The sequence below is a fragment of the Myodes glareolus genome, chromosome 13 (assembly GCF_982192425.1).
Source record: "Myodes glareolus chromosome 13, mMyoGla1.1, whole genome shotgun sequence".
Taxonomy (NCBI): domain Eukaryota; kingdom Metazoa; phylum Chordata; class Mammalia; order Rodentia; family Cricetidae; genus Myodes; species Myodes glareolus.
In genome coordinates, this window is record NC_142038.1 from 31,581,957 (window position 1) to 31,607,130 (window position 25,174).

Sequence of the window (25,174 nt, forward strand, 5' to 3'; positions counted from 1 at the left end):
TCCCTGTGAAGGGGAAATTTCGTTTTTTATGTGACTTGTCCCAAATGACTCCTAATTATTTTAGAAACTCACCTTCATATGATTCGTTATTTTTTTGTATGTATTCATGAGTAACATATGTGTTTGTGTGTGTGCACAGGTGCATATGTGTGTGCAGAGGCTGGAGGTCAGCATTGAGTGTCATCCTCATTGGCGAGATGGAGTCTCTCACTGAGTCTGGAGCTCACTGATTCAGCTAGATTGGCTAGCTAGCAGGCATCAAGGATCCCCTACTTATGCCTCTTCAGCGCCAGGATTATAGGCATATGCCGCTGTGCCTGGCTTTTTGTGGAGATATTAGAGATCCCAACTTAGGTTCTCATGCTGAATAGCAACTACTTGCTGAATGGACTGTTTTTAAATTAATGATTATTGCTGATATTGAAGCACTGATATAGGAAGGTGAGTACTTGAGAGTCTTAAGCCTCTTGAAATATTTATATACACTGTCATTTACCTAAAAATCTTCATTCAAGGGGCTGGAGAGATAGCTCATCAGGTAACAGTACCTGCAGCCATAGCCGATGTCCTGACTTGAGTTTAATCTGGGGCACTAACATGGTACACAATATAAGGAGAGAAATGGCTTCCACATGTTGGCTCTCTGACCTCCATACACTTGCCAAGGCATATGTGTGTCTACACACACATACACACACCCACATGCATGCGCGCACACACAATAAAGGCATATACTAAATAAATATAATTTAAAAGCTTCACACAGAGGCATGCACATGAAATAAATAAAATGCAATTAAAGAAACTCTGTTCAGAAATCCATGTAGGATCTAGGGACATAGCTCAGTTGGCAGAGGACCTGTCTAGTACTCCCAACACTGCATATCTGGATGTGGGAGAGACCACTTGTAACCCAGCACTTGAGAGGTAGAAGCAGGAAAATCAGGTGTTTGACATCATCTTTGGCAAAATATCAGGCTTGAGGCCAGCCTGAGCCACATGCGCACACCTTTAATCCCAGCACTCGGGAGGCAGAGGCAGGTGGACCTCTTTAGAGTTTGAAGCCAATCTGGTCTACAGAGTGAGTTCCAAGATAGCCAGGGCTGTTACACAGAGAAACCCTGTCTCAAAAAAGTAAGTAAATAAAAATAAAAACAAAAAACAAACCCACACCAAAACAAAGCAAAACAACCCGTTCTGCTATAGAAAGTTTCCAAGACGGAGGCTGAGTGTGACATGTGGCTTCAATCCCAGTACTTGGAAGGCAGAGGTAGGTATAGACCTCTGTGAGTTAAAGGATAGCTTGGTTTATATAGCAGGTTCCAGCAAGAGTTACATAATAAGACCCTTTCTCAAAAAAAAAAAAATTCTTCCACGCAAAACTGCTATCTACCTGGTTATTGCTTTAAGATGAATCTCTAGATGGCAGAGCCCTTAACAGTGGGGCCAGGGAGGTGCCCACTTTGAGTGGGCAAAGGTGCTCGCAGAGCAAGTCACATGATCTACGTTTGATCCCCGGGGAGCTGTGGTTCAGAGAGAACTGACTCCCGGCAGCTATTCTGGCTGACCTGCTCGTGTGCACAAATACACACGCGCAGATAAAATTAAAAAGCAAAACAAAGCAAACCATGGCACCTGTTAGGAGGGAAAACCACTCCCAACAAAGCTGCATGCTTTCGAAGCTTCACCATACCCACACAGGCACTTTCGTCTTGGATAATTTCAGTATCATGAATAAAATGGGCAAGAGGATGGCAAACTGTCCTGTCCGAGGCTAAACTCCTCATAAAATGTCAATTAAACTTAGGACTCAAACACCCGCCTACTGAATTCAAAGCTCATTTTCTTTCCTTGATACCATTATAATGCCCCCATTTTTTTTTTTTTAAAGTTTTGAAATAAATCCTCTGTGGTGGCGGCGGCGGGGAGTATAGTATGAAGTTGAGAGTCATAGTGTGGAGGCGAGGAGATGCAAAAAGCACAGCAAGCCTTAGGTAAAAGAATTTACAAACCCAAGAAACAGTTAAGTAGAGTGTTTTAGCCAATGAGTATTTATTAAAAGCCAGTGCACCAGGCACAGTTACCCAGTGGGCGGACAAGTTCAAAGGACGTAACCGATCCACTTATTAGCTTATTTGATTAAACAAAGTACATTTCACAGAAATGATTATAAAACGCATTGCAGAGAGAATGTTTTATACTTACAGATCTTACGGTACCCTAAATAATTATTAATAAAAAAATCCAACCCATACTGTAAGTAAAGTTAGCAAAACCACCACTTATTGCTTTATTGTAGGAGAAGGGCATTCGATTACCATGCTGGGATGGAGTTGAGAGAGTAACACAGACATCCTGGTTCCAAACTGCCACCGTAGCCCGCTACAATCTTAAAAACAGTATTTTTCCATAGCATAGTAAATCACGATCACAAACTTTTGGCTTAAAGATTAGTTTTGGTTTCAGAGCGAATCTAATTCAGTATTTTCGTCTCCCACCTCAAGGATTCCTGATCGGAGGTAGGGGAGACTCACTCCGATTAAGTACTAGACCCGGGGAACAAAGCAGCATTACACAAACGGAGCACTGAATGCACTTTATCAGACGTGCTTACAAAAAACGGAACTGAGAAACTGAAACGCACAGACGAAAGAAATCTGGACATAAAGAGCAGGGGGGAAAATAGAGTCAAAAACATAGGGGTTCGAAGCAAGTCTGTTCATTTGGAGATATTCAGGCCTTGTTGGGGGTGCATGGCTAATTCTTTAAAGGACCGTATTGAGTTTGTCGGTCTACGGCGTACCCCTTAGGTCTGAAGGTTGGTTGGGACGGGTGAAGGGAGCGTAGAGGAGGCTGGGAAGGGCTGAAAAGCATGGAGTGCAGGGTTTACTGACGCTACAGGCGTCCTCCAGAACCTTGCTCACCTTCCGAGATGGGTCTGTTTTCTTCAGGCAGCAGCAGAGACAAGGTCAACTTTTATTGCACAAAAGCAAAATCATTCCCTTTCCCCCCTTTCTGAGCTGAAGACCTCCAAGCGCGAGCACAGCTGGATTCTCAGTCTCTTGCGCCTCTGGCCAGCAGGGGGCGCATAACAGACTCTCTCGGGAAGCACCTTCTTCAAGGGAAAACATGAGGTATTATGTTGGCCCCAGGATCTGGTCACTCAGTCACCATTCTCAAGCAGCTTTTGTAAGTTGTTTTGTATCTTGAAACAATAAAAGAGATGCCATCGTTAGAAATTACAGTATGTGTCTTAAGATACTACGGCCGAGAAATGCTAGACCTTTCTCTACCTAGAATAAAACGCTATGCGGAGGTTAAATTTAAATGAAGCTCCAGCCTGTGTTTTTAACTAGTGTCATGATATTTAGCAATTCTATTACACGTTGCTTTGCGTAACATCCACAGAAGCCTGGCTTCCAGAAAGACCAACTACGCCAGGTGTCTACAGTCTGCAGTTGGGTATTAAAATGCTCTCAGAAAACACAGAATCGGTGAGTTTTGGGGAACTCAGAGCAAGAGATTCTGAACAACCAATATCATGATAGGGTGGAGAACCCTGTGGATAAAAAACAACACACTCTACGCCCTGGTATTTGTGTTCCCCCCAAAAAACTTATGCTGAAGTGGAACCCCCAAAGCCCTGTGCCGATGGTATTTTAAGGTGGGGCTTTACTAAGAGTTGCATTAGAGACTTGGCAATAAGCGACAACCAAGGTTAGCAAGCTTGCTCTGTCTCACCACAGTGTTCCCATCAGCAAGAAGTCCTTCTCTAGGTATGCCCTCCCTACTTTGAACTTCCCAACCTCTGGAACGGAAAGCTTAATAAACCCCTTCTCTTTACACACACACACACACACACACATATATATGTATGTATGCATACATACACATACACATATATAGTTTTTTTCGAGACAGGGTTTCTCTGTAGCTTTGGAGCCTGTCCTGGAACTAACTCTTGTAGACCAGGCTGGCCTCGAACTCGCAGAGATCCGCCTGCCTCTGCCTCCCGAGTACTGGGATTAAAGGCGTGCGCCATCACTGCCCGGCTCTTTATATATTTTTAAAAATAATTTATTTAACTTTATTTTATGTGCGTTGGTATGAAGTATCATATCCCCTGGAAATGGAGTTACTCAGCACCCACATGGCAGCTCACAACCCCTTCTCTTTATAAATGACCCAATCATAGCATCCAGGGATAGCACTACAGAGCAAACTAAGACCCTGCTCGGAGGAGTCTACGATACCCTACAGGCAGGCTCGGGGTAAGCGGAAAGAAAGGGCCTCTAGGATGAGGGTGAGGTACTGATGGATTCTCGCCCTGACCGCATCATCATCCGATACCCAGGCTGGGTCTGCGTATGAAACTGAGGGCAAGGGAGGAGGAAAAGTTGCAGGACCACGTACACAGGTAGCAAGGGACTCAAATTTAGGTTCTTCCTACTATATCATTCTACCATCAATGGCCCTTCCAGTCCTAAGAAAATAATTACTTCTTTACCCACTAAAAAACATTCCTGGGGGAGAGGGGCTGCTGGAGAGACGGGTTAGCATGTAAGAGAAGTTTTTGCTCCTGCAGAGGACCCTGGTTTGGTTGCCAGCAGCCATGTCAGGTGGCTTTCAACTGCCTGCAACTTCAGTTCCGGGTGATGTAATGCCCTCTTCTGCCAATGGGGCACTTGCGCACATGTATTTCACATACATACATGCAGGCGAACACTTGTCCACTAAAGTAAAAACAAATCTGAAAGCATTCTGAGCTGGTGAGATGGCTCAGCAGATGTCCCAGCTAGCTTCACTGTCACCTTGTCACGTATCTGGAGACACTGGGAAAAGGGAACCTGAGTTGAGGGAACCCTGCCTGTGAGACGTTTTCTTTCTTTTTTTTAAATTTTTTTTCATTTATTTTATATACTAACTATAGTTTTCCCTCCCTCCTCTCCCATTCCCTCCTGAGACATTTCTTAATTGCTAATCAATGTAGGAAGACCCAACTCAGAGGACAATGCCATTCCTATGCAGGTGAGCCTGGGCATACGAGATGTAACTAAGATCTGAGCTCCCAGCACCCAAATGGTAGCTTGCTACTGTCTGTAACTCGAGTTTTGAGATGTGTTTGTGTGTGCATGCCTCCAACTCCCTCTTCTGGCCTCTCCATACATTGCATATATAAGGTGCAAATATACAGAGTCAAAACGCTCAGATACATAAAATAATTTTTTTAAAAAAATCTAAAAAAAAATGGGGGTGGGGAGAGATGCCTCAGTGGGTCAGATTACTGGCTGCTTTTGCAGAGGACCTGGTTTTGGTTTCCAGCATCCACACAGTGGCTTACAGCTATCTGTAGCTGCAACAGGGGATCTGGTCCTCTCTTCTGTTCTCCCTAGGAACCAGGCCCACACGCGGTGCTTGCATATACACGCCGGCAAAATACTCATACACATAAAATAAAACAAGTCTCAGAAAGAGAGAAAGGCTGGCTGGGTGGTAGTGGTGCATATCTTTAATTCCAGCACTCAGGGGCAGAGGCAGGTGGATTTCTATCAGTTCAAGGCCAGCCTGGTCTACAGAGTGAGTTCCAGGACAGCCAGAGGTACATAGAGAAACCCTGTCTTGAAAAAAGAAGATAGAGAGAAAGGTAACTGAGCAAGCTAGTAGGCAGCATTCCCTCCTCATGGCCTCTGCTTCAGTTCCTTCCTTGGCTTCCCTGGATGACGGACTGTAAGCTGAAACGAGCCCGTTGTGTCCCTCCCTCTCCCCTGCTCAGTGTTCTACTATGACAGCAGAGAAGCAAAATGGGACAGAGACCTATATCATTTTGCCTATGACTATCACAAAGGCCCTGCACTAATTCTCAACGCTAGGCTAGAAGCTTAGGGGTTAGTTCCGGCTGTCAAGTCTGACTACCCGAGTTTGAACCCTGGAACCTACATTGACTCCACAAATTGTCTTCTGACTCCCATGTGTGCTCTGTGGATCGTGGGCATGCACACATGCATGTTTGTGAGCACACACACATGTACATACAAATAAATGTGGAAAAGAAGCAAACAATGCCAGGCAGTGGTGACACACGCCTTTAACCCCGGAAATCAGGAGGCCAAGGCAGGCAGATCTCTGAGTTTGAGGCCAGCCTGGTCTACAGAGTGAGTTTCAGAACAGCCAGGGATACACAGAGAGACCCCATCTTGAAAAGCAAAATACAAAACAAAAACAAACGAGAGAGAGAGAGAGAGAGAGACAGACAGACAGACAGACAGACATACCTATAAGGACAAACAAAAAATCCCAAACAAACAAAAGAGATAAATACGCCGCAACTGATAGCCAAAACTCCAGTGGCCAATAAATGTATTAAATGCTGATTCTCAGGAGTATTAGAAAGTACAAATAGGGGCCATGGAAACGGCTTGATGGGTAAAAATCCAGGCAGTACAAGTTTGCTGAACTTCAGTTCTGTTCCTGAGACCCACTAAAGAAAGAACCGACTCCCAAGAGTTGTCCTCTGACCCCTACCCGTGCGTACACACTCCTTATACTTCCTCACATCGCATAATAATAAACAGAAAATAGAAAGAAAATTCATAACGGGATTCAATTTCACGGTGTCAGACGGGTGGTCGGGGCCAGCGTGGCGTGACTGAGAACGTGGGGCACCTGAAGGCAGACTTCGTGGGACTCGAAGGGGAGGAGAAGGGGAGGTTACTTTGGGTTTCCTGTGAAGGTGACTGAGGGGAGCAGGGACAATGAACAGAAACAGGAGCAGAGCTGCGGAATGACCATGAGGCTTAGGTATGACCAGTCTCCCACAGCAGAAAAGAATTGCGGCAAAGAGCTGAGTCATGCCTCGGGATTCCCCACAGTGCATCTCGGTCGGCCTTTTCATTCCTGGGCTGTGCCTAGGCCACAGCTCAAGCGCCTCTGGGAACATTTTGGCCCAAATCTACTTTTTACAGACTCTGCTTTGGGATGCACGTGGCCTCCCTCCATTTCCAGCAGCCTCTCTATCCGCCCAGCTGGGCGTGGTTTGAGCCCCACACAGACATGCCAACTGCGGATGGGGAACAAATCTTTCTGTGGCATCCTGGCAGGGGCTTGGCACAGGCGGAGAGAGAAAGGCGAGGGAAGGTGAAAGGATTCTGTGTGCTTCCGATCCAAAGGATAGCATTTACAAGTCAGAAGGAGCGAAATTGAAAAACAGCAGTGTCCCCCACGCTGGAGAGCCACAGGTAAAGGATTAGGGCAAACCCAAAGGAGTTACCAGATGGGAAAGGACGGTAATGTTTGAAAGGAGAAATAAACCCTGATACTTAAGTGTATCTCTAGGATAGTTATAAATTACCCTCTTCCCATCCATCCTTTTACCAAATCAAATCTAAGAATGAAGCTAAGGACAGAGTCGATCCAGGGAAGATATTCTGGAGATAGAAGCATATGAGCAGTAAATCAGAAGGCAGATTTACTTATTGTTAGGATTGAACCCACACCCTCTTGAGTGCTAAAGACACTTTCTACCACTGAGCCAATCCCAAGCAGAGGATTCCCCCACCCCTCAAGACAGGATTTCTCTGTGTAGCCAGGGTTACCCTAGATCTCACTTTGTACACCAGGCTGGCTGGAACTCAGAGATCCTCTTGCCTCTGCTTCTCAAGAGCTAGGATTAAAGGCGTGTGTCACCATACCCAGTTTTGGTTTTTTTTTTTTTTTTTTTTTTTTGGTTTTTCGAGACAGGGTTTCTCTGTGGCTTTGGAACCTGTCCTGGAACTAGCTCTTGTAGACCAGGCTGTCCTCGAACTCACAGAGATCTGCCTGCCTCTGCCTCCCGAGTGCTGGGATTAAAGGCGTGCACCACCACCGCCCGGCTACCATACCCAGTTTTTAAAAAATGATTTTATTCATTAACGTATTTTATGTGTGTTGGTGCTTTGTTTGCACAAACATACATGTCTATGTGAAGGTGTCGAATCTCCCGGAACGGGAGTTACAGACAGGTGTGAGCTGTCATGTGAAAGGTGGGGATTGAACCCATGTCCTCTGGAAGAGCAGCCACTGCCCTTACCTGCTGAGCTGTGTCTGCAACCCCTAAAGCAAGCAGAAGACTTCTAACCACAATGTGGCCAGTGGTTCAAATTCTAGGCCCCCAGATAACAGCCTTCTACCCGGAGCAAGGTAATTTAAAACTTTATTTCTTATGAGCCAAGGTAGTGATAGGGATTAAATACAATATTCACGTGAGCGGAGTCTCCACTCTGTGGCGGGTTAGGAGTCTCTAGTTGACTCCCTAATGCATCCCTCCACAAACCCCAGTGCCACTGATCACTGACCAGTGGTCTGATGTCCAGCCAGGGACACAAATGACAGAGCAACCAGATCACCATTTTGTGGGGAGATTAAATTCTATTTCTTTATGGAACTAAAAATGGCCAGTGGCCATCGAAGGGAATGACCAGGTTGCTGCTGTACTCGGGAAAGATCGACTTACCTTTTCTAATTTCACTATGTTAGCTGTAAGCTCCTGGCAGAGGGCCTCCACATTTAACTGCACTTGTGATCCCGGTCCTGATGGGACTGGCTGCCTGTAGGGAAAAAGAGAAACAACAATTAGTGCAACCATGGCAAAGAAAGGCATGGATTGTTAAGTTTGAATAGAAAATAGGCTAGAGGAGAGGACCGGCGAGTGCTTCACACAGAATGGCTTCTTGGTGTTTCCCAAGGAGGACTCTAAACTTATGACAGTTGTTACGCTAATCCAAAGAGCAAGCACTGGGAAGCCATCTTACTCAGTGTTGTAGGGCTCCACAAAGGACGTCAGGGACCCCAGGCGCTCCTCCAGAGTGTTAATTCTGTGTCTCATGTAGAAGGTCGAGATGATCAGTGCACAGACACTAGAGAGGCAACGAGACATTTCCAATACATTACTGGCCAGGAACCGATGTTTAAAAAACAATGAACTCAGAGCCATTCTTTTTCGACTTTGGGAGCATTTTCAAAAATAATCAAAGGCTTGGGGGACTTTAATAAGGTCTAAGTTGAGGGGCTGAAGAGATGGCTCAGCAGTTAAAAGCATTGGCTGCTCTTCCAGAGGACCTGAGTTCGATTCCTGGTACCCACAGGGTGGCCCACAGCCATCTGTAACTCCAGTTCCAGAGAATCCAATGCCTTCTGGCCTCTGTGGGTACCAGGTGTGCATGTGGTGTACAGACATGCATGCAGGCAAAACATTCAAATGAAATAAAAAAATAGAAAAGTAATAATGAAAAAGAAAACAGAAGAAAGAAAATGAAAAATTTATTATAAAACTTGGCAGCAATGGTACTTAAAATCCTGGCACCCACGTCCTCAAAGAGAAAAACAAACAAACAAACAGCCATTCTTATAGGATTGCTCAAGGCCAGACCTAAGCAGGATGGCTAAGCCCAAGCTCCCATCCTTTTTAGCACTCTCTTTCTCCAGTCCAGGAGCCTGAGCAGAGAGCAGCAAACTCTGTTCCCTGGAGAGTCACAAATTCCTTGCTTTAATGGGCACCAGATGAACATATCTATCCCCCTCCAGTATGAGAGACATTCTAGACCTGAACTGGCTCTTCTCAGAAAAGCAATTGGTTGGAGATTGGAAGCTGATTGAAATGCTAAAAAAAAATGTCTGCGCCTAAGTTGTCAGTACAACCTTGAAGATATTTTGGCTTCGGTTCAGAAGAAGTTGAACACACAGAAAACTAAACAAGCAGAACAAAGATGCTTCAGGGGTTCCTGACTGTTGCTCAGTCCTCCGTTCTGTGGCTGATTCAGCACACTGATTCTGAAAAGCTAACCTAAGCCTGGGGGGGGGGCATTAAAAAAACATCCGAGAAGGAAACGGAAATTGCCAAGAAAAGTATGTGGGTTGTGTCAGCACCAGTGGGATTTACAATGACCCTTGGCAATGTGAAGAGATTATTCATCGGCAAAACAGGATCATTTGCATAAACCACTTAGCATGAACACATTTACTTACATAACTGCATAGAATATAAGAATATGGCGGAGAGTTGGGCATTTCTGAGGCTTGACGCTATGCAAAATACCGGTAGCTTCTGATGGGCCTGTTGGGGGAAACCAAAAGAGCAACAATTTAGCACCCCAGTATGCTTCTTTCACTTAGCAGTATTTCAACAGGGAAGAGGTACTTGAGATGGGTTCATTCCCAGGTGGAAGGGAAGTATTAGTGGAAGCCTCTTTCTTGGTATTTTAACCAGTAGGTTCATTTTTTTAAATATCTATTTATTTATTATGTATACAATATTCTGTCTGTGTGTATGTCTGCAGGCCAGAAGAGGGCACCAGACCCCATTACAGATGGTTGTGAGCCACCATGTGGTTGCTGGGAAATGAACTCAGGACTTTTGGAAGAGCAGGCAATGCTCTTAACCTCTGAGCCATCTTTCCATTTTTCATTTTTTTTCAAGTCATTTTATCTAATAATATATATTTGACAGGCTTCTTTCTGCCAAGTATTGTATTGGGTGGTGGTGGGGTCAATGTTACAATGTAACACCATTATTATTGTTATTATTATTATTATTATTATTGTTAATAAGTAAGAAACAAGTCAGTAGCAAGTTTAACCACCAACTTTTAGTTCATAATCTCCAAGTACTGAGACTAATGCAGCAACTTCCGCCGTGACCCCCAGTAAAGTCCAGAACCAGGAACTAAGTACTTATTGAATTAGTAAATGGGATTTGACAGGCAGAGACCAAGAGGAGAAAGGAAGCGAGGGACGCTGGAAGGCAACCATGGTGTGACGCACTGGGGCTCTTTACCCGCTACCAACAGAAATCGCTTTCCCGTCCAAACCCTGCTCCTCACCATGCGCAGGCAGGCTCTTGGCTTTCCCATCCGGCGCTCTGCTCCCGTGCGCATCTGTTCGAGGTGGTTTTGCTTCTCCCTTGGTGACATTCAGAACTGTCTGGGACTCGGTCACGTGGAAGTCTGTCAAGGAAATGAAGTGAGGTCAATTTGCTCCCCAATATATTTAAAAATCCTAGGATCAGCTACAAAACCCATGATTCCTTTATCTACAGGATGGTCACGTTGTGAAGCTCTCATGGGTGGGATGTGGGGTCGGGAGACTGAAAGGCAGAGTTCACCAGGAAATAAAATGATGCAGGGTCACTGGGTCGGCATCCACAGATACAAAGTATACAATAGTCCCCTATTTATTATTACCATGACTGACATAGGTGAGGAGCCTCACGCTGATCTCTGTCAGTCACCCTAGCTTATCAGCGTAAGAGATGTTTGTCAAATATGGACAAAGGAGATGGATTTTGCCACAGAGGCAATTCTCTTCCTTAGGAGCCCTCTCCCCAGATTTCCTTTGCAACCGTTAACTAGGAAGAGAAGGCTGGGCCCGGTTTTGTGTTTTGAAGAAGGCGAGGAGAGGGTGTTTCGTGGGGCATGGAACTTGAATCGGGACACAATTTCCCCAGACCTCGGGAGTTCTCGGACTCTGGAGTCTGGGAGCCGGAGCTGCTGTATCCTTCCATGTCTTGCCTTCGTTGTCGAACCACTCCATCCAGGTCTGAGAATTCATCATTGAAATCCTGAGGGGAGACAGCGAAGTTGAGGAGACAGGCAGGCCTTTGTAAACTCCAGCCGCCTTGCTTAGGTCTGACCCATAAAATATGGAAATGAAGCATGGGTTACCACACCCACTAGGATTTTCCTAACCTGGGAGTATCTGGTTACGGAAACCGAGACTCTTCTGCATGGTTAGAATTCTATTAACAAATAGCGCACGGCTGGGTAGAAACAAATATCCAGAGAAAGCAATGGATGGCTTGAGAGACTGAGAAACTGCTGGTGGAGACTGAGAATCTCAGAAGCACTGAGCCCCAAAAAAATCTGACTGCCGCAGACAGCGTGAGAGAGGAAGAGTAGACAGACAGCTTAAATCCATTCAAATATGTAGACAAAAGTATTGCAAATTATAATTAAAAAAAATGACAGTGGACACAGGAAAGGAAAAAAAATCACTGCTGGCAAATCAGACTGGGAAAAGAGGCTGCAACCTTTAAAGTTAGATCCGATCAGGGCTGGCTATGGTCCAGGGGACAGGAAGTGGACGGGGAGAAAAGGTCACCCGGCAGAGGCGTTTTAATTTGCATTCCACTGGCTTCCCTGAAGTGTTTAACACTAAGGAGACACTTGGTGTTCCCAGCTGGCCCTGGCAAAGGCAGAATTAGGTTGAGCTCTTAACAGTTTAGCTGCCTACTGAGGAAAATACTCATCTGGTAAGCAAATGAGCGTCTTTTGTGTTTGAGTTTGCTGTCTTTGGGTTATCTCAACATTCATTAGATTCCTTACAATGATGTATAAGGGAAAGAAAGTTGAAAATTTGATTGATTGATTTATACTTAATTTAACTCTTGGAGACAGGGTCTCCATCTATATCAGGCTGGTCTCAAAGTCTCAAAGTCTCAAAGTAAACTGAGAATGACCTTTAACCTTGGACCCTCCTGCCTCAACCTCTACAGGTATGAGCCACCACGCTTGCTCTGTTTGGTGCTGGGGACAGATTCCATGGCTTTGTGCTACAGCCCAGCTTGAAAAGTGAAGAACCTGAGTCTCTTCAACTCAATCACGCAGGCTCATTGTGCATGGGGCAGCGTGCAAAACACCTGGCACACGGGGATCCTGTGACTCTTCCCACCCATGTGGCGAGGCTAGCATTTCAGGGGATCAAAGAAGTGGCTCAGACGGGAAGGAACTTGCCCGAGGATAGACTTCCAGCTGGGTGGGCTCAGGTTGGACACCGTGTTTGTTTGCTGAATTCTAAGGCATCTTGTGTGTACTTTGTACTGCCCAGGGCTGTGGATCATCACGATGACTTAAGAGGATGGAAATCCCCTCTAACTCGAGAAGCCTCAGGAAATGCAGTCATGTGACACATAGCCTTTTGTGTTTGTCTGTTTATGTTATAATGACTTTAAAATTCATCCATGTGGTAGCATGCATCAGCACTTCAATTCCTTTTTACGAGGGTTAATACTCCACTGTCTACTATATTAAAGACATGCCATTAATTAGCTAAAGGACATCAGAGTTTTGTCCTACTTTGGGGCTATTATGATAACTACTGCTATAAATATTCCTTTTTGCTTCTGAGACAAGGTTTTGCGATGTATTTCTAGCATGGCCTGTGTAGCCCGGCCTGACCTAAGACTCACAGCAATCCTCTTGTTTTAGCTCCCCAAGTACTGGGATTACAGGTGTATGCCACCACACCAAGATAAACTTTCTTGTTCAAATTTTTATGTGAACATGTTTTAATTACTAGCTTTTCAAAATGCAAAAGGAGATTCATAGATGTTGAAACTATGGGTTTTTTTTTTAATTTTTATTTTTACTTTTTAAAGACAGGGTTTCTCTGTATAGCCCTGGCCGGAACTCACTCTGTAGACCAAGCTGGCCTCAACCTCGGAGATCCACCTGCCTCTGCTTCCTGAGTGGGATTAAAGGAGTGTACCACCACCACCTAACTGAAACTATGGGTTTGCATTGCTTGACTCAAGGCAAACATTTATCAATAATCAGTGTGGGGTCAATGGTTTATATGATATTGTTAGACCTCTCTTGGAAAAACAAAATTCTATTATTGATTGGTGTGCAAATGGGAGATACCACTGGAGGTTTCACTGCAGTCTACAAAGTCCAAGAGAACCCTGATAGCTCTACCTGACATCTGAGCATAACAGCTTTGCCTAGTCATTTCTGATTTTGCCTCATTTTTCAGAAGCTGAAGTCTCTGAAGGCAAGAATTGGTTCTAATTTTCTCTGGTTTCTGATAGTATACACAGTATAGTACCCTGAACGGACCTTTGAGAGCTGAGCCTGCCTCAAAGAGATGTGTCTGGAACGTGGCTTAGTGGAGAGTGCTCGGCAAGTATGCACAAGGTCCTGGGTTTGACCCCCAGCACCACACACAACAAAGCTGCTAAGCAAACGAAGCAAGATCTTATGTACCTCTAGTCTTGCGACCACATTTCTTCTCTGTATAGAACAACCTGTAGATTACTAGAAAAAACGTTAGTGGCCTCCTCTGGTTCCTCTACTTCTGGGGAGACAAGCCGTGGTCTGCAGCCGTCCCTAACTACACTGGTCATGAGTTCTTCCAAGCCCTGACTGTGGTGTGAGCACAGGGTAAGCTGTGGCTCCATCCTTGGCTCATGCATTTAGATCACTAAATTCAGCTTACCAGAGGCAGAGACGAAGGGCGAACTGTCTCGAAACTATTTCCAATAGAAGATGGGTTGGGGCTGTTACCGACACTGGTGTTCTGAAATCATAGGAACAAAGTGAAAACCCAGATCAACTACAGACATTAAGAAATACTGAAGAAAGTTGGCAAAGAGTTCTGACGTCACACGTACCTCCAAATGTCCACACACAGATTTGAGCAGTTTGTATGTTGAATCTCTGGAGAGCAGGGAAACGAATATGTACTGGAAAATGAAGTGCAATCAAGAGTTTAGAGTTCAAAACATACTCGTCACGTAGGTTTTGTGTTTTCTTATATAAATTTTAGATTTTCATTTAGTGTGTATGTGTGTGTGCATGCATGCTCACATGTGTGCCATGGTGTCCCTGTGGAAATCAGAGGACAACTCTTTTCACCATGTGGTCTTAAGGATTTGTGGTAAAGACCAGCCGAGCCATCTTTTTGGCCCTTAGCTTTTATATTTTCTAATGACAAAGACCTTCACTTTAACTATAATCTCGTTTTTTTTCATCGGAACATTCTATTTTTATTTTCTTTCTTGAATAAAACAAGTACATTCCCCCTTGTGTCTTTTTTTTTCTTTTGAGGCAGGGTCTCATGTGATTCAGGTTGGTATTAAACTCGCTATCAGCTAAAGATGATCTTGAACTCTTGATAGTTCTGCCTCCACCCCCGCCAAGTGCAGAGATCACAGTTGGCTACCACCATTCCAGTCTATGTGATGCTGGGGATTGAACCCAGGGCTTCATCCTGCTAGACAAGCACCCTCCCAACGGAGTCACATCTCCAGTTCCTTATATCCCACATATTACAGCATAAAACCCCAAAACTCAATTTAAGCATAATTTTAAAAAATGGAGCAAAATGAAGGCTCCCCAAGGATGACATGGGTGCCTCCTAAGAGTAGAGATGGGAGGGCAGGGCACTGAGGCAAGGCTGGTGATACAGGCTGGGTCCTGCAAAGCCCCTTCCCCCATAGAGCATTTTGTTTCTGAAGGTATTTTGTGCATCCTAGAGAAGGCCTGCTTTCTTTGCTCTGACCTAGATTTCTGGAGAAAACGTCCCAGCAGTTCTAACAGGGTTGCTCTTGTTCTCGTGAATTCCAGGTTCTTCCTTGAACTCATATGGAGATCCATCCCCCCCCCCCCCGCCGACCCTGATGCTTATGAGTTATGGAGGAAAAAAAATCAAAGCTAGCCAAATATTTTGGAAGCAAATGACATATGGAAAGATTTCACGTCTGTGTAAATGGTACACCTACAAGATTTGAAAAGCTGCGATTTTCTCATGGGTGTGTCAGGGAGTCTTTTCAGACTGAGTTTGACCGATCCCTCTCACTGGGTACCGAGAGAATGATGCAATCGCCGTCAGCATCACTGCATTCCATAGTAAGGGCGCTGTGGGCTCTGGCACTGGACAGGTCGAGGTGCAGAGCCAGCTCTGATACTATGAGATACAGTAGAGTTAACAATGGGAAACCGCTCAAGCACGCTTCTCCATACGGGGTGCGTACAAATAAACCAGGAAACAGAGAAAGCCCTTAATGTGCACCTGGCTGTTGGGAGCTGTGAACCCCCCAGATCCTGAACTTCTGGTAAACAACTTGTAATGCTTGCAGCTGCTCTGAGCGCGAGACCCTCAGGAGTTCCTGATGGCAGGACAGTGGTTTCTGGTGGGTTTGGCTGGGGCGTGGCTATCAGTTAAGGATCTCTATATAAGCAGCTATGGTACACAATAAAGGGGGCATTCCTGTTTCAAGGATGACACCTGTCTCTGTCTCTGAGTGTTTGTGTGTTTCAATCTCCAGCCCCTTGCCTGGTTCACGAACTGTATGGTAGCGCTTAGAGCGCTGACAGGCGTGGTGCGCTATACCTGGCAAAGAGTAAGTGCTTGGTAGCTATTTGTATTGAAGAAAGGCATGTTAATTTGTTTTCTAGCTTATCAGAATATCTATCTATCTATCTATCTATCTATCTATCTATCTATCTATCTATCTATCTATCTATCATCTATTTCTAACATCTGTCTATCTTACTACATAACCCAGTCTGGCCTCAAACTTATGATTCTCCTGAGTTAGCTCCTAAGTACAGAGATCACAGATGTGCACACTTGGCCAGAATAGTTGTTATTTTTTTCCTTTCTCACTCAAACTCAGTTATCTAGTACGGAAGTTCAAAGTAGCCTTTACGCGTTCACAGAAAGAATAGGTGAAACAAAGGTCTAAATGGAAATGTTTCTGGCTGTGCGTGTTCAGGGCAGCCTAGTTCAGGAGTTAGTCCAGCACCTTGGAACAGAAGAGAAGCTGTGTGTATGTGTGAGCATGTGCGTGTGCATATGAATGTGTGTGAGCATGTATGTGTGAGCATGTGTGCACGCATGCGAGCATGTGTGTGCATACGAGCATGTGTGTGAGCATGCATATGTGCGTATGAGCATGTGTATATGTGAGCATGTATGCATATGAGCATGTGTGTGGGCATGTATGTGTGAGCATGTGTGTGCATATGAACATTGTGTGTGTGTGTGTGTGTGTGAGCATGTAATATGTGTGTATGAGCATGTTGTGGTGCATGTTCAGAGGATAATGTCCTGGACCCAGTTCTCTCCCATCACCTGGGTCCTGGGCATGGAACTCAGATCTTTAGGCTTAGTGGCATGCCTGCTCACATTTGGATTAGGAAAAACTCTCAAATTAATTCATTTAGTGTGTGTGTGCGTGCACATGTGTGCTCAAGTGCATGTGTGTATGTGCCTGTCACCTGTGAGATTGGAGACCAAACTTGGGCTGTTAGGCTTCTGTCAGTCCCTTTACTTGCTGAGCCACCGAACTAGCCCAGGTTTCTCTCTCTCTCTTTCTTGTTTGTTTTTGTTTTTAACACAAGGCCTCTCTCTGTAGCCCTGGCTGTCCTGGAACTGGCGATTTAGACCAGGCTAACTTTGAACTCGCAGAGATCCACTGCCTTTGCCTCCCACGTGCTGGGATGAAAGGCATGGACCACCACACCAAGCTTTTATTTCCTTTCCCCTTTTAAACTTAGTTTTAATCTATTATTATCATTACAAGCATGTATATGTGTGTATGATACATGCGTGGACATATGCATACTACAGTGTACACATGTAGAGGTTGAAGCTCTATTTTTGGGAGTTAGTTCTCTCTTTCCATTTTGGGATCTGGGGACTGAATGCCAGCTGTTAGGCTTGCACAGTTAGCACTATTACCCACTAAGCCATCTTGCCAGGCTCCTGCATCTGTTCTTAAAGAACAAATCTTTTATTGGTGTCAACTGGATGGTGAGGAAACACTGTTAGCACACAGTAGGTTCCACACATCCGACATACTTTTCAGAGTTGTCCTAGGCACAATGCATGTTTAACGTTTGTCTACTCTGCAATTCCTATAAATTTGCTATTGAAATGCATTAAATTGTAACAGAACCTCACAAGAACAAGAGTAACAGCGAAGGAGAAGAAAACAACAACAGACAAAGCAAAGGCGGTCCCGCGCTGCTGCACTCACCCTGTCTGTGACTGTCGCGATGATCAGGGCATTTGGCACCAGAAGGGCAGTTTTGGTTTTCTTTATCAGGGTGACTGAGAAAGCTGGGATCGAGATCTGAAACAGAAGCATCCAGTCAACACCAGCTCAGACCTGACACAGAGCGTTTCAGATCTACACCTGGCTAAAGACACCAGCAGCGGGCTTCAGGGGGAAGAGTGAAGCTGGGAGCGGTGGGGACATCACTGAGCTGTTCAGACTGGGGTTTCTAAAGCCACAGGGCACGGCTGGGAAGTTCTAGACACGGTAACCGAACACAGCATCTACCATGATGTCCATGCAGCAGGCCTCAAGGCTCCACGGAGGCCTAGCCCTTACGGGATCTGCTCTGGACTCGGTTTTGGGGTTGAACATACGTGGGTGAGGAAAACATGCTGGACAGAAAGTCTTGAAACTGAATTTGGTCCGTTCCTATTTACATGACCTGCTCAGCCTGACACGCCATCCACACAAAGCTCTGCCTCCTGATTGACAAGTACAGACAGCGTTTCTCAATACTCTGAAGGTTTTTTTCTGGATTAAATAAGATCAGGTGTGGAGGACATGCAGCGCTGAACAAAACCTTTTCCCAGGCTCCTCATTTGTCTCATGGAATCAAAATGCACAACATGTTCATTTCTGCTCAAATCAGAAGTAACAACAATTCTTAGTTATCAGGTGAGACTGCCATTTACCTATGCCAATCAGGTAAGGCTTAGATATCAGATCGTGAAATCTGTTTGGAGGCAAACATGGCTCATTCAAGGTCCTGTACATCAGATCTTACGAACGTTGGAATCTGAACTGATCTGACCCAAAATGGTCACTTCCTCCCATACAATATAAGAATACACCAGATGACACAGAGAACAGTGACTGTCATTGTTTTGGGGCAAATGAAAATGGTCACATTACCATGAACCCTCAAAGAGTCTCACAAGCAGGTTTGTGAGACTTAGTTTTTTAAAAAAAAATGATTTGACTCGATGCTTAGGTACACATGCCTACTTGAACGTGTATGTTATAAAAACACTTCACGCAGTCTGAAAGAGTCACTGGGTCAGTGGGGAGGAGGAGGAGGGCCTGGTGCTGGTTCTGTTAGTTTGAAGGAATAAAAACAAACTCTTAGTTTTGAATATCTGCGTTCACACGTGTGTCTCTGAGGTGGGTTATCCTCTGCTCCGAGGCATCCTGGGAAGGAAGACGGAAGAACGAGGGACCAAGCCCACATAGACACTTTTCTAAAAGCTATTTTTTTTTTCAAGATTTCTCCCCACAAACAATCTCAAGGGCAGGGGATAACTCTGGAAAAGTAGAACTGGAGATCTACTAAGATGATGATGGTATCAAATGAGTCCAGTTTGGCTTCCCAGCACACAGTGACAAGGGCCGTAGGCTCAGGATTCTCTAGGGCAGAAGAGAGCCAGAAGGAATCTTAATCATCTGCCCGATGACTGTAACATTAGAGTCAACTTACTTGTGAAATGAAGACGAAGTGGGCTTCCAATGAGACAAGATGGCGTGACATACGCCTGTTAATTTGACCACAATCTGAAAACATCTGACCAGTAACACGTGTTTCAGAGTATGCGTTTAGAAAGGTCCCTTCTGAGAGCAAACTGGAAACCTTAAATCTTATTAGATCATGTTGGACCGAGGTCCACTGACCCTCGAGGGAATTCTGCAAGACCTCGAAAGCCCAAACCTCTTTGATACCATCTTTGGGGTGGGAAGAGACAGACAAACCTAGTCCTGGTTCTCATTCTGTCTCCTCTCTGAAGATTAGACGTAGCTCATACAGAAGAAGCCCAAGTGTGTCCGTGTACTAAACCACCCGGGACACTACTTTCAGCTTCTTTTTGTCATTAAAGTAGAAGCAGAATTTTCAAAGCACTGCTAAGTCACATGAGCTCAAAGCCTTCGAGAACTTATATGTTACTGAGAAAGAAAAATCCTTAGTTCAGAATCCAGTCTTCAGTTCCTGCGACTCTGCTTAGAGAGATACAGACTCGCTCTGAATTCAGACCCATGTTTATCCCACTGAGAAGCAGGACCAGGTCCCCTGTAGACTCCATGACCAAATTCTTATAATCCTGAAATCTAGAGTTACAGTGGGATACTATTTTGTATTGTATTAATTCAGAGAATGCTTCAACTCAAAATAGGCCTAAGAATAACATACAATTAGCATATATAAAAAGCAACATGAAGTACGCTGCCCTCCAGAGCTAACATCAGCACAATAGAGAACATCCGTCATATTTGTCGAGTGGTCTTTACAGGATTACCAGTGGCTATAGCGAGGATGTTTAGACATAGCATATTCATTTCAAAGGGTCTATCACTGGCTATTTCATGGGTATGAAATGCCTTATTCATAATCTCGAGGCACAATACGTGAAAACTCGCTGAGGTCATGCATAGCAGGAAGGTGACCTCTGACCTCTGGCTGCCTGGAACTGTGCTACAAAGCCAGAGTTCACAGACACGGAAGGCCTTTTTCTTTGTGGGACAGTTTTAGAAAGCTGTGCCCTGGGAATCTGCCACTTCCTTCATCATGGAGGCTTCTCAAGCTCGGAGTGTCCGGTCTGTATCTCAGCTCAAATTTGTGTTTAACAGAGAATTCAAGGCAGCCACACCAGAGCATATTTGAGGTCACAGGGCTCTGACATCCGCAGACAAAGGCTTGTACACTCGAGTTCCAGGTCCCTTGTGCCGGCAAGAGTTAAGACACTCATTTACAAACCTGTCGTCCTAGTAACTGCTATGATTATAGCAAAAATGGTTAAATTTTAAAAGGTTGTTTTCCCCCTCTGGGGTGGGGTAGTTGTTTGAGGCAGGGTCATATTCAGTAGGTTAGGCTGCCCTGGAACTCACTTATTATAGCCCAGATTGCTGTCAAACTCCCGGAAGCCCTCCTGCTAGGATTATAGGGCTGAGCCACCACACCCAGCTGCGTGTTTTGGTTTTGAATGAATGCTTCCCCCAGAAAGGCACAGAAACAACTTGAGTGTCTCTGATGACGCGTGGGTAGTAGGGATCCAGGGCAAAGGGTGGGAGAAGCAGTCGCGGAAGGAAGGATCATCCGGGGTCATTTAGAGCTGTCGAATTGAGAAGCACAACAAAGGAAACGGGGTATAAAATCAGACTCACAGTGGAGATGTCAAAATATAGCTAGATATAAAGTAATTTCTATTTGCCACATGTAGTGAACACCGTGTTACCCTTATCTTCTAGTGTTACCCTTATCTTCTAGACGCACCAACCTTAGTGTCTTTTCCGAAGACTTTGGAATGGAAACAAATCCAGTTCTCCGACACGAAGAGCTTGCCTTGATACAGGATTTCTTTCTGGAGGGCACAGGTAAAGCCTAAGAGACAGACGGGTGGAACAGCACCGTTCAGAATCTCACCAAACTACTGTTGCTTCCAGGAGGTCTAGCTAAAATAACAATTTGCCTGTATTTTGGTGACGAAATAGTCACTCACACTCCAAAGTTCCATTGCTAGCTTCTTCAGGGCCAACACATCCATTTAATGCAACTTCAGAATGGCCTGCCTGCCTTGTTTGGCTATTGTCATTTGGTTTGTTTTTCACCAAAAAAACTTTCTGGAGAGAGCTCGGCATGACCAGAGATGCTCCTGTCCACCATCTTTGTGACCCTGACTGAGCATCCCCAAAACCTTCAGGTCTGCCACTTTAACTTTCAAGTATGTGCCTTATGAATTTGGGTTAAAGCATGCCCAGAAGTGTGTCCACCATCTTTTCTTCTTGAACTGTGACCTTAAAATGAGCATGCACAGAAGAATGCTCACTCCCAAAGTGATTTTTCTGCTTGTATAGTTTCCCAGATTAAAACTTTTAGGCTTCCTTTTTTTGAGGAGGACATTGCTTTGGGAATAACTCTTATGTTCTTTATCCATTGCAGGTAATAGATTGTTCCCCATTTTTTAATTTTTTGCTATATGTTTCTGCACTTACAATATGTGAAGACATATTTGGCTGCACTATCCCTTCTTTTATAAGTATTTTTTTTCTTTCTTTTAAGATAAAGCCTGTGGGGTCCAGGCTAGCCTGGAGTTCAGCATTTAGACCTGGTTGGCCTCAAACTTGAGAAGCTGCTGTAGTCTTGAGTGCTGGGCGGGACTCAGGAGTGCCTAGCTCTTGTGTCACCTTGAGCATAATAAGGTCACGGTGACTAGAACGTGTTTTTCAATTTGAAATGTTAGAGACATCCTAAGAGCAGAAATGGAAGGAGGGCAAGTCTCCCTCTAGAAGCCAGGAATGACGTTTGAGAAGCCTCTTCTATCTGCAACAGTGTGTCAGCTGCATGCTAAGATAAGCATTCCTCGTCCTCTCTTGCCAAGATCCTAATGACTCACCAAAGAAATAGATGGTCTTACCGGGGAAAGAGCACATGACCACACCTTCTGCCAGCAGCTCATGGCAGGAACCTAATCTTGACTCAACAAGTATACGCCAAGAGAAGCTAGAGTTAAATCGTGGGTCCTGTGATGAGGCACATGCTAACCAGGTATGCAGGGAAGCGGCTTGGGTGTGCTCACGCTGCTCGGCACCCACCACATGAATGCTTCTGTAGGCCAGGGACGACGCTTCCTGATAGACTTTGGTGGCAGCTGTTCCTGCCCCAGGCTTATCCCAAATCTCAGGATGCCTCAGTCAGAGACACTTCAGTATACATAGAAATGGCAAGGACATCGCTGTGGAACCTGCCTGGATGAGTCGGTATCACGAGAGCAGGTGGTTCCTTCTGTCTCATGTTCCAGGATGGTAGTGAAAGGTGAGTGCAGCCGACACTCCCGTCAGGACATGGCCTACACCTTTCAGAAACTGGCTTCTTGGCGACTGCGTCCCTGGAATGGGCTTTCCTTCTTCCTAAACTGTTTCGACAACTCAAAAAAACACTTTTCAAAATATTATTTCTATCTTCCGTGTATGCATGAATTGTCTACACGTATATCTGTGTACCATGTTCATGCCTAGTGCCCTTGGAGGCCAGAAGAGGGCACTGGTGGCCTGGGACTGGAGTTACAGATGGTTGTGAGCTGCCATGTGGGGGCTAGGAACTGAACCCAAGTCCTCTGGGACTGTTGAGCCATGTCTCCGGCTCCCTGAGACAGATGTTAAACACGCAACGCAAGCCAGTAACAGGCGGGACTTACTTTGCCTCAGTGGCTCTTCGGTTGGGACGTCAAGGAACAGCTTGTGAAAGTGCATGTTCGCCTTGTACTGCAGGAGGACAAAACACAGCCATCAGCACCGTCAACCATCACACATCATAGCCTTAGTTTAACTGATTGATTCCCCAGTTCAATCCTTCAGTGAGACATAGGGGAACACGGGATCACACAAGTTCACGTTCTAATGATTAACGCCTTGCTGGGTGGCCAGCTTAGCATCAGAGCAGGGCAAAGGTACTCCTGATAAGAGATGACAATCTAAGGACTTTACCAGGGAAGGTGCTGGAGACATACACACCTAAGTGCCCTGGGAGAAAGTCCATGACTTAGAAGCTTGGCACTCAAATCACCCTGAAAGTAGAGTCTTTGCCTCTACTTCTACGTTGGTGTGCGGTCATGCCCTCATCATTTAGCTCCCCTGGGCCTCAGTTTCTGTTTTCTGTGACTGGCATCAAAAGAATTCTCCGACTGAGGAGGACACTGACATGGAGTAACACACTGGGAGAGCCCACCACGCGGGACAAGATGTGGCCCCTGGTACGATGTGGTCGTGAAGGCACATGAGGCCAGAGGCAGACGAGCAGGACATAACACTCCAGGGCAGTCCAAGGCCCAAGAGTCTGAAGACAGGTTCAAAGGGCCTCCTTGCAAATTGCACCTGTCTCCACAACCACCAAAAATTTATAGCTAGCGAAAAGGTTACCGCAAGCATCATCTGTGTCCCAACCCAAGGAGGTGACACCCCCACTCCAGGCTTAGGACATCGTGAATCAGGGATACTGAGGAACACGGCCACACAGTGACTGAGAGACATATTCAGGTCCTTTAGTGACAGGTTGCTCTGCTTCTAGAATGCTCCTGAGAAAATACGTGATAAGATAGTGGCTCTTAACCTTCCTAATGCGCCCCATCTTTGATATGGTTCCTCATATGGTCACACCTACCATAAAATTATTTCATTGCTACTTTATAACTGTAATTTTGATCCTGTCGTGAATCATAATGTCAATATCTGCTATGCAGGATATCTGACGTGTGACCCCCCCCGACCTTGAAAGGGTCCTTCAACCCCCATAGGCTGAGAACACTGTGGTAAGAACTCTGGCAAGCAGGTCCTTGATGCTATCTGAACCATCAGTGCTCTGCAAACCAGACCATCTACTGGCATAAAGAACACTCTAGATCAGGTCATTAAGAAGGCAATTGGCCCCGACGTGTCAGCTGTTTAACAGACACACATCTTATGTAAAGTGTACTAATGCATTCTGCCTGCTATGCGTTCATTTTGCATCAGAGTTCTGGAATTTTCTCCTATGAGGGTCCCCATTCAGGTTCTCCATCCTAGGAGCCTGTATTGAAAGCTATATGTCCTATACGGTAGGGGCTTCACGGTTTTTCTTTTTAATGGTGACAGACAGCACTGACTGCACACCTAATTTCAGATACCCCAGAACAGTTGTACATGTTGACACGCGCCCGTAATGTGGGTTATTAGGGAATCTAAGGCAGGAGGAGGAGGGTCCCATGTTTAAGGTCAGCCTGGGCTATATTGGGCAGACATGTCTCAAAAAGAAAAAATAAAGGTTGGAGATATTCTATTATAACAGCTGGGAGACTAAAACAAGAGGATTGCCATGAGTTCAAGGGCAGCCCAGGCCGCAGAGTGTTTTTGGGCGAGGAGTGGAGGAGAAAGAAGGAAGAGAAAAAAAATCAATACAGCAAATAAGTACGTAATCTGACTGTTGACTGGCCCCCATGTGGCATGGCAAAAACAGACCTTTCAAAATGACACACCTTCGTAGGGTAGCTGTGGAAATTAAAAATACTTAGGTTTCATGTCTGTGTCAACAATTTTGTTTAGTTCTTAGGAGGTATGTATGCATGCATTTAAGGGTGCATGCATTTAGGGGAGATGCGGGAAACTGAGGTCAGGGGTCTTGCTCAGTAGCAGAGTGTGTTCTTGGTACACACAGGATTTGGGTTGTACTCCCAGAATCCAAACCCCAAATAAAACTCAAACTCCCCCAAGCTGACCCCAGAAAAGGTGGACTTTATCACCTCTCTGGGTGAATTTAGCAGAGTTGCGACCCGTGTGTTCTCTGTGTGGTGGGTACCTGATGAGATTGAATTATCATAAGGGTGTGGACGCAGCATCCCCCTGTTT

The 25,174-nt window shown here is 45.2% G+C and overlaps 1 protein-coding gene across 3 annotated transcripts in view; it reads right to left on the minus strand.

Moving 5' to 3' along the window:
* Nucleotides 1-2,028: 2,028 nt before the first annotated feature.
* Nucleotides 2,029-25,174, minus strand: part of Gramd2b (GRAM domain containing 2B) — a 102,142-nt gene continuing 78,996 nt past the window's right edge. For all 3 annotated transcript variants that reach the window (XM_085699848.2, XM_048419272.3, XM_048419273.3), the window contains exons 4-14: nt 22,993-23,059; nt 21,076-21,179; nt 17,792-17,887; nt 14,420-14,491; nt 14,245-14,325; nt 11,479-11,590; nt 10,854-10,976; nt 10,000-10,087; nt 8,787-8,891; nt 8,489-8,582; nt 2,029-3,205 (exon numbers count right to left, since the gene is read on the minus strand). In XM_085699848.2, coding sequence (XP_085555974.2) covers nt 3,164-3,205; nt 8,489-8,582; nt 8,787-8,891; nt 10,000-10,087; nt 10,854-10,976; nt 11,479-11,590; nt 14,245-14,325; nt 14,420-14,491; nt 17,792-17,887; nt 21,076-21,179; nt 22,993-23,059 — 984 coding nt within the window. In that variant the 3' untranslated portion in view covers nt 2,029-3,163. The remainder of the gene's footprint in view (nt 3,206-8,488; nt 8,583-8,786; nt 8,892-9,999; nt 10,088-10,853; nt 10,977-11,478; nt 11,591-14,244; nt 14,326-14,419; nt 14,492-17,791; nt 17,888-21,075; nt 21,180-22,992; nt 23,060-25,174) is intronic.